Source organism: Quercus robur, chromosome 11 (assembly GCF_932294415.1).
Source record: "Quercus robur chromosome 11, dhQueRobu3.1, whole genome shotgun sequence".
Classification (NCBI taxonomy): domain Eukaryota; kingdom Viridiplantae; phylum Streptophyta; class Magnoliopsida; order Fagales; family Fagaceae; genus Quercus; species Quercus robur.
The window spans coordinates 3730488-3744083 of NC_065544.1; the positions used below are offsets into that span (position 1 = coordinate 3730488).

Below are 13596 nucleotides of genomic sequence, written 5' to 3' on the forward strand. Positions count from 1 at the left end.
GTAATATAAACTAAGTCTTTAACACTAATAGAGTAGAACAAGGCAAGGCTAAAAAGTTTAAAATCATTCTCACCTTGCCCGAGGTGCGAGGAAAAAATCTTGCCCCAGCGGGGAACACCCATGCTTGACGAAGCGCAGTGAGACAGAGAAAAATTGTCATCCCTAATTTAAGCTTATTTATCTTTATTCAAATACTGTCACAATCTCATTATCAATATGAGTTGTATATATATTAATTGTTGAAAACACACCCTAACAATTATCTCGAGTAATAAATAGTAAACAAATAAGGGTTTTAGTTGTTATGCTTTATGATCTTTAATCTAATATAAGATACTTTAACTTTTGCATTATTGTACATTTTAGTATATCTCTAGTGTCTAGATATTGCTGAAAAAAGATTAGTTAACTTGAGCCATCGAAGCCTTTATGACTTTCTATCAATTTTTTTTAAAAAAAATTATTATCAATATTTAGCCAATTTGTCAAATTTAATAAAAAAAATTTGTAGTACACATATGATATTAGAGTTATAAAATACTTGATTTATATTTTAAATACTTGCTTTTTTTTTTTTTTCTTTTTTCTTTTTATCTTGCTTTTTTATATTACTACAAAATTACTCATTTATCATTTTTTTTTTCAGCCCCCATATGAACACCACTTCCGTCGAAGAATTTGCATGTTATATATATCTTCACATTGATATGGACCGACCTTTTTAAAAAAAAACTCTAAATGAGCATTATAAAACACTTCTGAAAAACATTATAAAACACTTAGATATGCAGACATTGTACCAATTATAATAAAGTGCAATTCTTTTAGGACCAAGTTTGACTACAATTCGATTGTACTCAATAACTACAACTCTCACTAAAAAAAAAAAAAACTATATGTGGGGCCGGGGAACTTATGATCCGGCCCACGATCTACCAGGGCCCAAGGCCCGTGCCGAGAAGGGTATTTGTCGAGGACGAATAGGGAAGGGCCGAAATGCTGGGGACACAGTCGAGGATGACCCTGTCCTCGGCACTCCAAGACTTCAAAGGGAAGAGCAACATCTCGTTGAGGGCTGCCCCCAAAAAGCCCCCTGAAGGAGATGTGTGTAGAATGGGACCCACGTGGGGGTACGGTGCGAAACTGGTTCAGGGTAAATACGTCCCCTTCGCATTAAATGCACCCGCCAACGTCCTAATCATGTTAATGAGAAAAGACGCCTGGACAGGGTGACTTCGATCATCGCGACTAACAAAAAGCAAAGAGGGACAGCTGATGGGACAGGTACTGAAGTAGGCACCTGCCTGATCAACAAGTGGAGGGCTAAGATCAATCAAGAAGGGCTATATAATATGAAGGTTGACGCACCAAGGAAGGGGCTGGGAAAAATGGCCAAAAACCAGAGCCTCCCAGCCCGCTTCCAAGAGAAAGACTCCTAGAGCAAATACAATTTAATTATGTATGAATACCACGAAAAAACCACCGTCTGGTGACTAAGGCCTAGCCTTTCAAACCCACGTTCTATAAATGATATTGTTTGAGCCTTTATACGTGCGAACCCAACATTATTATCGGTCGTCACAAATTGCGTTCTTACACTATATATTTGGAAAATCTAACCATTGGATCACATGTTATTTATATTCTTAACGTGCATGTCAAATTTCGTGTCAATCAAATGTCATTTATTATTTGATTGATAAACTTATTTTTTATATATTATTTTAGAATAAAATTTTAAATAGTTAATTAAATTTTTTTATATTTCTTTTTTATTTTATTATGCATAGTAAGAACATACATATATAGTAATATATATATATATATATATATATATAATTACTCATTCTTCATATTTTTATTCAGTTCCCATATGAACACCACTTCCATTGAAGAATTTCCAAGTAATATATATTGCTATGTTGATATGGCCCGACCTTATCAGGCTGAGTTATATATGCAACTTAACAATGTCGATGGCCAACCTCTTAGAATATGAGAGAAAAAGATAAGATTCTAAAAACTTCTAATTCTGCTTGCCCTCATCTTCAAAATAATAACAATAAAATGAGATAATAAGTCTGGATACCTAATCACCTAATAATCTTCACGTAAACAATTAATGAAGAACTCTAATTGATAAAAAAAAATTAAAAATTAAAAATTAAAAAAAAAAAAATCAATCACCTATGACCTAACATCTTTTATTGATATAGAAAAGTAACCAATATATAATCAGTGAATTGTGATAAGAATGAAGCAGCTACTCTTGAATCTTGATAATCTACCTAAGTGTTGTTGTTCCTGCATGGTTTCCACGCGGCTTTGGGTCATAACAAGTGCATGTATTTTAATTTCCATGAGTTCCAAATGTCAAAGTCTGCGCGCAATTGATTAACACATTACGCACATACGTTGATAATCACTTGAAATCCATACTAACGTTGAAACGAAACGTAGCCTCGAAGGCAGCAAGGTAATGCTGATGTTGGTGTGTATGTTTACTTCATATTTTGATAATCTAACCGTTGAATCGTTGACTTGTATGTTCTTTACACTCTTAATGCACATGTTAAATTTTGTATCAATCAGATATTATTTACTATATGATCTATAAACTTATATTTTATGCACAATTTTAAACTACAAAAACTTGCAATTTAAACAATTTATTGATGACATAGCTATAGATCTTTAATTTTCTAAAAATTTTACAAGTATGAAGGATATAAGAAAAAGATGTAATTAATAGTGAATTATCTTTAATTTTCTAAAAATTTTACAAGTATGAAGGATATAAGAAAAAGATGTAATTAATTGTGAATTTGTCAAAATTTACCTCAAATATGAGTGAAAAAGATAGGATTCTAAAAACTTCTAATTATGCTTGCCCTGATCTTCAAAATAATAACAATAAAATGATGAGATAAATAACTCTGGATACCTAACCACCTAATAATCTTCACGTAAACAATTAATGAAGAACTCTTATTGAAAAAAGAAAAAAACCAATCACCAATCACCAATCACCTATGACCTAACATCTATTATTGATATAGAAAAGTAACCAATAATCAGTGAATTGTGATAAGAATGAAGCAGCTGCTCTTGAATCTTGATAATCTACCTAAGTGTTGTTGTTCATGCATGGTTCCCACGCGGCTTTACGTCATAACAAGTGCATGTATTTTAATTTCCATGAGTTCCAAATGTCAAAGTCTGCGCGCAATTGATGAACACATTACGCATATACGTTGATAATCACTTGAAATCCATACTAACGTTGAAACGAAGCGTAGCCTCCAAGGCAGCAAGGTAATTAATGCTGATGTTGGTTTATGTTTACTCTTGATGACCTCGATTGATCTGTCTTGGGCCTCTTGGCCTATGCATCGCTCATCTTCCACATTCCTGGCCATTTCCAATTAAGGAATGAGGCATGGAAAGGCATGCTAAGTCTTTATTTAGATACAGAAGAAAATTATAAATTATTTCACTATTCAATTTATTTTTGCTATTATTTATAGATTCTACTGTACTTTTTAGTCCTATTCATGAGTCTTATTTTTGCTACTATTTATGGCCCCACTGTATTTTTTGGCACTATTTATGAGCCTTATTATATTATTTCGGCTACTTTTTACCTTTATTTACAGTACTTTCAGCAATAAATTTTTAGTTTCAGCAAAATAAGCGGTATCCAAATAGATCTAAGGTTATAATCAATTTTGTAGCTAAAATTTGTCATTTTTTTTTTTAATTTTCCCATAAAAAGTTTCTAAAAAAATTTCTTAAACCAATACCCTTAAGAGTATTCATCAAATTTTTCATTAAAATTATATTGAGTAAAAGTGTAAGCATATAGTTTTTATCTCTAAAAAACAGACTTTAAATAACTATACATAAGTTAGCTTTAAATAAAAAATAAAATAAAATAACCCCACTTTTAAGCTTAAACAAATGCTCACTTTTAAAAGTTACATAGATGATCATTTTAACCACCACCTAGTAGTTGGAGGAATTTTCTTTCAAATCAGATCAAGGGCGGAGCCAGAGGGGGGCGAGGGGGGCACCTGCCCCCCCAACTCCAAAATATCCTTTCATATGTAGTCTACTCTAGTTACTCCCTGACATAGAGAAAAAAAGAAAAAGAAAAAAAAGGACTCCCGCTCGAAAGTGACACAGGAAAAAGAAAGGAAAAAGAAGTTACTCTCGAAGACCAAATCAGGTACCTTTTTACCAATTTTACTATTCTTATTAGTAGCTTTGGTCTGTCCTAGTGTTGCACCTATTTCACTATTTTTTCTTTTTTATTTAATATCATTATTTTCACAAATTTTACTGTGATATCTTTCACAGCATTTTATCATTAAGTGATGTTAAAGATATTACAAATTTTACTTCTTGTATCTTACAAATTGGCATCTCACCGATCACAAAAAATAATTTCAAACATATATTCATTATATTGTTTAGATAACATTAATCACATTTTTATCACATCTGTTTGTAAAATTTGTAGTAGCTATGATTATGAATTGGTTATTATTGTTTATTTATTTTAATACAATGAAATATATTCATATTTTCTTGCAATTGTTTATTTATTTTGTTATTATTATTGATTAAAAATTTTTAGATTAATTTTACTTTTAATATTGTTTTTTAATTTTGCCCCCTCTAGGCCAAAATCCTGGCTCCGTCACTGAATCAGATTGAAAGTAAATTCTATCCATTTAACTGCACAAATACATGAATGTCTTCATGACATCAAACAATCTGAAACCCAATTACTTGAAAGCCAAGTTATCTGCATGGCTCGAGAAGGGAAAAACAGAGCAATGTTCATTTCATCTTTACAAATTTTCTTACAGTTCATACCCGCAACCCTTGTTTGGCTCATCTATCAGTAGCGTCCATTATATTCAGTATCACATCTCACTGAAGTGATGCTGTCCTGTAAATTTTGGTGATATAACTAAGAAACAATCGAAGAGAGTAGCTGTTTCTTTACTCCTTCACAGTTATGAAACTTCTTATAGTGAATAATGAATATTTATTTGTACCTGACTTGTAACATGTGAACAACCCTTCTTTTCTTGGACCAATTCTTGGGATTTTACTTGTGAACTACTTTGCAACATTTAAGATCCCTATAACCATGCTTGAACTTTTATGATGTAATAGAAAATGATACACCTTGCATAATTTAGTGCTGAGATTGATTTATTTGGTTCAAAAAATAAATCCGGTACAAGTACAAACTTACTATTAAAAAAAAAAATGATGCTTTATGTAAGCTATACATAAACTGGCTTAAAAATTAGACCAACTCATAAGCTTAAACAATCGCACCCTTGTGCCTAAACTCCAATAACCAACAATAACCATGAGCTACATGACCAAAACAGACACTAAAATGAAGGAGACAGCCTGCAAATGATTTTAACTGCACTGACATTAATGTCTCCATCACATCTAACAATCTGAAACCCAAAATTTTACATGAAATCCAATTTTTATCTATGTGGCTCAAGAAGGGGGGAAATAGAACTGTGTTCACTTTATCTTTACAAATTTTCTAACAGCTAAGATCCCCCAACCGTTTGTTTCATCTGCTTTCTGCTCCTCCACCAAAGACTGTAATGTTTCTGAGTTTATTTTTCTAGAATCCATCAATCAGTACCATATCTTTATGAGGGGATGATGTTTTGTGAATTTCGGTGATAGGATTATAAAACTAGGACACAATCCAAGAGATTAGCTGTTGCTCCACTTCTTCCCAATTATAAACCTTTGTCACCAGAGGATGTTGATTGACAGACTCTATCTTGCACCAAGGATATGAGTTCTCATAATCAAAAAGTAGAACCTTGATTCCAGCTTCAGCACACTCAATAGCGTATTTTGGATTATCATCAATCAGAACCTTAGCTCCTAAGGACCTGCCAAATACAAGTCAAGACAAAATGTTTCTGCAGTAAGTCTCTAAAAATCAAGAGGTGTACACAGACCGACAAGTGATGGTCCGCAAAGGAGCTAACAACCTGCTAGTATAGCATCATTACAAGACATTACACTGTACTTGAACAGACTATTGAAATTGAAGGTTTAAAGAACGAGTTAAAAAAAATTTGAGAATACATAAGATGGTTGAAAATTACAAATTACAGGCATTGAGATACAATACAGTAGTTCGTGGACATACCTGCATATTTCTGACTTAGGCCTAGACTCTCCATCCAAAGCAAAGTGGTTGCCAAATTGAATCTCCTGAAACAGTCCTGGAAAATGCTTCTCAATCCAATCAATTGTGTGGTCCTTGATTGCATTCTGCCGAGACCTGGTAATGCATATGTACATGCCCAAAATTCTAGTTAATCATCAGTTTAAATAATCATGCATGCTGAAAGAAATTTGACTAATAATACAGACGTCACAACTGATAGGTTGCAAAATCTTGATAACTTATGAAGTGCCCTCCGAGCACCTGGAAGAGGTTGGATCCCCATCTTGAAGTATGAGGTTTTGAAGAACTCATGGACACGAATATCAGCTGTCACCATAAGTAGATTTTCAGCACAATTTCAATGAGTATAGCACCGATTCTGAATTTCTGATGCAGAAATATCTCATACTTATAACAAGATGAAGTCAGTAAGCTAGACAATTCATCTCAAACCATTTTTTAAACATTAGTCAAATAAGTACCCTGCAAAGCACACCATGGACATCAAACCATTTTTTTTAAAAAAAAACCCTTCTCATTTTATCTAAGAGGTCCATGCATTCCCATTTATATTTCTCAGTATGTCCATATAGAAATCCATAAAGAATCAACCAACAGTTTCAAAAGGTCATTATTAAAACTGATTAAAAAGTTTAAGAGAACCCTTCGTCCAGGATAAACATCACCCAAAACACACAAAACACTTCATTCAATGAACTTGATAAGAGTCAAAAGAGCAAGACTAGTAAAACCAAATAATTTCATCACATAAATTGTTTAGAAAAACTTCAAACTCAAGTTGCATATTTTAAAAATTAAGAAAGGCAAATGAAAGTTAAAAAATAGTCATATATGATGCAAATCAGTCAATCCAATGGTCATATTTTGCAGCACCTTCATCACGCGAACAATTCCATATCTGTAACAGAAATGAAGGATGCATCAGAATACATAAAGAAAAATAAACACATTTTTCCAACCATAGAACTGGGTGAAAGCGGAGGAAGGGGGGGGGGGGGGGTGTTAACAATAAAATTATATTTAAGTCACATTGCCGGTAACAATTGTGGAACACATAGACTTAAGTATTCAGCATTTATAAGTTGTAATGCCAATGGGCTCAAGACCCTTCCTTCTCCCTTAAGAATGAGCTGAAGAGTAAAGTCTTGGGTTCAAGACCCACATTACATGGATAACTTAACTATAAAAAATAAATTTTTTAATGCCAACATTACTACAAAATCCATGACAAGCTCTCTTGTACAATTTAAGGGCATAACTTATAATACATATCTAATCCCAGCACATCCAGAGCCAGAGGAGTTCAACTCTCACAAGTAGTCCAGCACAAAACAGGTCCAGTTATATTTCATCAATAATGTAAGTCGTTGTAATGCATGACACAATCAAATCAAGAAGGTTATAAGCATTTTTACTTGAACTAAGCAAAATAATTCACAATTTCAGGAACTCACAGAGGTACTCAACTATTCATGACACAAAAGGAAGCAAGTTATAACAAACGAGTAACAACTAATGTGTAAAGCCCACATAATAGTTTATAGCTTTGCCTCAAGGGCATTAATATTATTGATGATAAAATATCAAATAAAAATTATGCAGCTAACGTGTAGGAAGTGGTCAAAATGTTGAGGGATATACATATATAATATGGAGCATTCTTTAGAGGACAAAGACATAACAGGAAATATCATATATTATTGTATCAATATAGCAACTGGAATAAAGATGACAATCAAACAGTAATACCTTGAAGAACTCATAGACATGATACTCGGAAACAGAATGATTTGAAGAGTAACGATCCGCTATAAATCTGTTCAGAGCCGACACAAAGTTCCCCAAAACTGCTTATCAACAAAGCAAATAGCAAACATATAATTATATACAAGTCATAAAATGAGAGAACAAAAATATGCTCTGTGTTGGTAACTTAGTAACCCAGATAAATGGTCAACCAATACATTATAAATTTAATAAACATGTTGCAAAAAGTACTTAACACAAAGAATAGAGAGAAAAAGAACATACCCTCATCAACATCAACAGCAACAACAACCTTATCAGGCAGAGGACGGTCAGGGAACCCAAGAGGGGATCCACGGCGCGACGAGGATTCTTGTGGGGTTTGAATTTGAGTTTGGCTTAAAGGGGCAGTGGCAGTGTCCAAATCAAAGACACTAAGCAACTGCAATGGCTGCGGAGGAGGTGGAATTGGAAGAGGAAGAGGAGCCACCAATGCTGGGTTTCTAATTATTGCCTTTGGATTTCCTTTCCCTTTTCTGATTCCTAATCCTATACCCTTGTGAAAAGGGTGATCAATGCTGTTGTTATCGTCATCATCATCGTCGTCAGTAGCATCAAACCTCAAAGAACATCTGAGTTTGAGATTGAAACAACCTGACAAACCCTTCTTAGACAAGAACAAATTCATGGGATCATTTCGAAATATACTAGAATAATTACTACAACTACTACTACTAGTAGAGCAAGTAGCCATGTGTGATTGTTGAGCAAAAAACAACAACAACCAATGCCTCTGCCTCTGCCCTTTTATGATCCACCTTAACATACCGGACACAACCCACCTCAAAAAAAAAAAAATAAATAAAAAAATAAAAAAATACTCTTCCTAATGCTACTATTATGATTATTTAGAAACCAAAAATACCCAAAGATTTGTGTTTAATAATTTGTTTATATATATGGGAGATTGGAATCGATGAGGAAACTAAAGATGCAGAGCAAACCCAACCGTCACCAAAACCTAAAACTCTCCGAATAAATAGGGAAGAAGAACATGAAGAAGAAAAAAAAAAAAAAAAAAAGGCATGAAATGCAAGGACCCTCCACTCCAAATCTCTTACTAATCAATTTGTCACTGTCTTTCACTTTTAACCAAAAAAAAAAAAAAAAAAAAAATTATTTATATAATTATTTATTTAATGGTTTAGGCGAATATCTTGGCTTGATTTGCGATTTTACCCCCTCACTTTTCGGTGAGCACAAATTTTTATTATTTTTTAATATCTTTTATTTATTTATTTTACCGACAACGTTTGGACTGTTATTTGGTGAAGGTCATAGTTTGAACGTGCTTATCCCTAAATCCAATGTAAAATTTTTTATTTCGACTAACTCTTCCACCATGATCGAATGAGAATGGATAAAAGTCTAGGCGGAATTGACTATTACCATTAAAAGATAAGATTTGTTTTTTGTTTCTTCAATTTAATTAATCACGTGAATCGTGAATGCATTGCACCTAATAGGACATGTCATTTCTATTGATGATTGTAGCCTCTTTTTTTTAATTTTTTTTTTCCTTTTATGGCCATTTGTAAAAAAAAATCACTTACCCAAAATAAATATATTAGGGATTGTTGGGGATTTGGACACGGAGATAGTGTGATAAGGCATGGAATTGTTTTTTCAAAAATAAATAAATAAATAAGAAATATAGGGCATGCAATTGGGCTTTGAGTCGTTGTCCATTTTGGAAGCTTGCCTATTCCTTTATTCTCAATTCAAAAAGGCAATAATCTTGGGGCTTGTTTGGATTGACTCAAGATTATTGTCTTTTTGGATTGAGAATAAAGGATAGGGGTAGCAAATGGGTGGGTTTGGGTAGGTTTCGGGTGGGTATAATTGGGTTGGGTTTATAAAATCTATTTACCCATTAAAACTCATTTAACTAATTGTTTCTAATCCAAATCTAACCCAACCCAATTATTATGGGTAAACCCCAACCCATCTAATTACCCAATTATCAAAATTACCAAAATGCCACTAAAGTAAAAATGACCAAAGCACTCTATTATTCCCAATTCACTGTTTATTTATTTTTATTTTTCCAGTTTTTGCTAAGTGACATAAAGCAATCAAATTTCTATTAAAAACAAAATAATTACTAATTACTAAACCAATTAAGCAATAAATCAAAACGATTTGTCAATTCTCATTCACCATTACCATTAATTAAATATACTTCATAACACACTATTATACCTAATTAGCTGTTTTTTTTTTTTTTTTTCCAGTTTTAGCTAAGTAATCAATAATCACTAAACCAAATTAAGCATTAAATCGAAGCAAAATTAAAAGAGAGAGAAAGAGTTAATGGCCGGAGGAGAAGACGGAGAGAACTCCAGAGAGAATCCAGCGCCTATTTCAACGCTGGAATCATCGACCTCCGCCGGATTCAACACCGATCAGATCCCTCGCACTTCCGAGAACTTCATAGACGATGGCGACATCGACATCGACAACGAGGCCGCCATGGATCCCAAAATCATTCGAGACAAGCCGGAAGAGGTCGAGGAAGACGAGTCGGAGAGGATCTTTTCCATTGATTAGAGGAAGACGAGCTTGAATAAACCTCCCTCCATGACTCAACGTCGCCGATATGTTCTCCGTCGTCATCGCCGTCGTCGACATCAGCATCATCGAGTTCTGAGAAAATGAGGGAAAAATGAAATCCCTCGTGAAAGCCTTAAACGTCTGACGGTTGAGTTTCCTTTTTTTTTTTTTTTTTTTTTGGTAAGACTGGGTTAAATATAGGTATATTGCTTTTGGGTTAAATGGGGTTAAATGGGTTCTTAGTTAAAACCCAATATTTACTGGGTCTAATTGGGTTGATGCCCATTTAACCTAACTAATAATTTGGTAGGTTTGGGTTTAATTAGAGTGGGTAAGTTTGGGTGGGCAAATGGGTTTGAGCTTATTTTGCCACCCCTAGGATTGAGGGAGGAGGAGGAGTAGAGGGGAGTAGAATAGAGTTGACTAAAAATAGGTAAATTTTGTACCAATTCTACATTACTCTACTTTACTTCCCCTCCCTCCTCCCTTAATCCAAATAGCCCCTTAGTTATTACTGTATCGATCCCCTCTACGCCTCTACTCACCACTGAGCTCTTAGTTACAAATGACAAAATTCAACTACTAAATTGGTTGTAGCCGAAGACTACAACCTTACTTAGTAAAATAAATATTACTATATATTTTGAAAATCTAACCGTTAAATTGTATGTTCTTTACGTTCTTAATATACATGTCAAATTTTGTGTTAATTGGATATTATTTATTATATGATCTGTGAGTTTATATTTTATGCATAATTTTAAATTACAAAAACTTGCAATTTAAAAAATTTATTGATGACATAACTATTGATCTTTAATTTTCTATAAATTTTGCGAGTATGAAGGATAGAAGATGATGATGTATTCTAATAGTGGATTTGTCAAGATTCACCTTTAATAAAAAGATATTAAGTAAGGTTATAGCTTAAGACTACAACTAATTTTGTAACTAAACTTTGTCATTTTCAAATATATATATATATATATATATTTTTTTTTTCTTCTTACAATTAATGTTTCAACTTTTGAGGTTCATTATAAATATTTGCCTTTCACTTTATTGTCTTTAAAATTTTTTTAAAAAAAAAGTCTTTCACTTTTAGGCTCATTTGAAAGATTCATCATTATTATTATTTTTTTTTATAGAGTTTCAACTTATGACGTATGTTTTGTATAATTGCATTTTTTATCATCAGACTAAAACACCAATTAACTTTTTGGGTAGGCGGGAATTGAACCTCAAATATCCCATTCGTCATTAATTATAATTATAAACTAGTTTTTTTTATAAAGTATAATTATAAACTAGTATTTAGTTAACAAGCATGGGAAATTTAATAGACTTTAAAAATTAGATATTCAAGTATCACATGAAACTATATAATACCAAAGGCAATGAAAAAATTTTAATGTTTAGATTATTAAATTGATATTTAAATGGCAATTTCTTCAATCAAAATTTGAATTGTTGACCTAGTTACTTGTTGTTTGAAGAAACCCTCCACTTCAATTAGTGTTTTTTCATGAAAAGCAAAAATGAGATAACAAATCTAATCTTTCACTAAGATTTCGAATGGCTGTCCCTAATTCAAGTTAATTTTATTTAACCTCTTCCTCCCAATCATGGAGAAGCTTAATCACGTTTCTATTCTTCATTTAGTGCAAGCTCATAAGACGGCCTACCATAAAAGATATAAAACACTCCAAATAAAACTAAGGAGCATTATAAAACACTTAGATTTGCAAACATTTTACCAACTATAATGAAATACATTCATTTTAAGGATTAAGTTTGGCTACAAATTTGGTTATAGCCAATGACTACAAAACCCACCTAGTAAGTATTACTTCAAAAATCTTACCAACCATAATAAAGAACATTTCTTTTTAGATAGATAAAACCCTTTGAGATTTGTAATAACACCTAAATGATCATAGGTTTTACCAAATATAGTGAAGCACATTTCTTTTAAATAGATAAAACCTTTTGAGATTTGTAATAACACATAAATGATCATAGGTGATATTTGTTACATAAATCAAAACCTCAAAGAGGTGAAACTTCATTTATGAAAATTGGAGGCTAATTAAAGCCTAAAGGAGAAATTAGTGTTATTTACCCAAAGAAAGATTTAATAATTATTATGACAAGTCAACTAACCAAAGTCAACTTGTAGGTCTCTCACCATTCTGGGTTTGGAATCTCTTGGTATATGCCCCTTTGTGGGTCTTGCGTCGTGTCCCCTAGATTACACTAAAAAAAAAGGAATTTTGCATAACCAAAACGTTACAAGGGACTAGAAATATCGATATTTCTATTGAAAACATTAAGGAGTACCAATTCATTAAGTTATAAAACTTTTGACGTAACTACATAATTAGTTTAGTTTGCCAAATGTTATGAATATTACAGGAAATGTGAGATATTATGGGTGGTTTATTTGTACACAATATTATAAGAATGTAAGATTACAAAGAGTTTTAAATTACCATATATTATTGTAATTTGATTACCTTATGAAATGGTGGAAATATTATATTCTTGATCTACTCATGAAAATATGAAAATTTATTTGAAAAAGAATAAATTTTCAGGGGATATATTGATCATTTTGGAGAGGTTTTAGTGTTCTTTTGTCATTATGGGGCTCTCATTAGTCATTTTGGTTGTTTGAAGTCTATATTGACCAATGTCGAGGTTTCGAGGGTGTTTTTGCCATTTTGGAGGTTTAAGAGATATTTTGATTATCTCTTATGTTTCAGAAGCATTTTGTTCATTTTATATTTTTGTTGGCTATTTTAGTTATTTTGGAGGTCTCAGAGGTGGTTTGATAATTTTAGGTATTTGGGATTTTGCACATTTGCTTTCTTAAGAAATTATGAATAGGATTTTATTGAAGAAAATTGTGGTTTATAATTATTCAATTGTTCAACTTACTTTTTATTTCACTTTATACCTTTAGCTTTTAAAGCATTCTCATCCAA

General features: G+C 32.4%; 1 protein-coding gene across 1 annotated transcript; it reads right to left on the minus strand.

Moving 5' to 3' along the window:
- Window positions 1-5200: 5200 nt before the first annotated feature.
- LOC126707721 (uncharacterized) lies at window positions 5201-9075 on the minus strand. The gene is made up of 6 exons (XM_050407586.1): window positions 8282-9075; window positions 8000-8097; window positions 7124-7148; window positions 6436-6556; window positions 6209-6343; window positions 5201-5945 (listed from the first exon to the last, which is right to left on the minus strand). Exons 1-6 carry the CDS (start codon window positions 8820-8822, stop codon window positions 5741-5743), a joined length of 1125 nt encoding a protein of 374 aa, XP_050263543.1. The 5' UTR covers window positions 8823-9075; the 3' UTR covers window positions 5201-5740.
- Between the last annotated feature and the right edge of the window lie 4521 nt (window positions 9076-13596).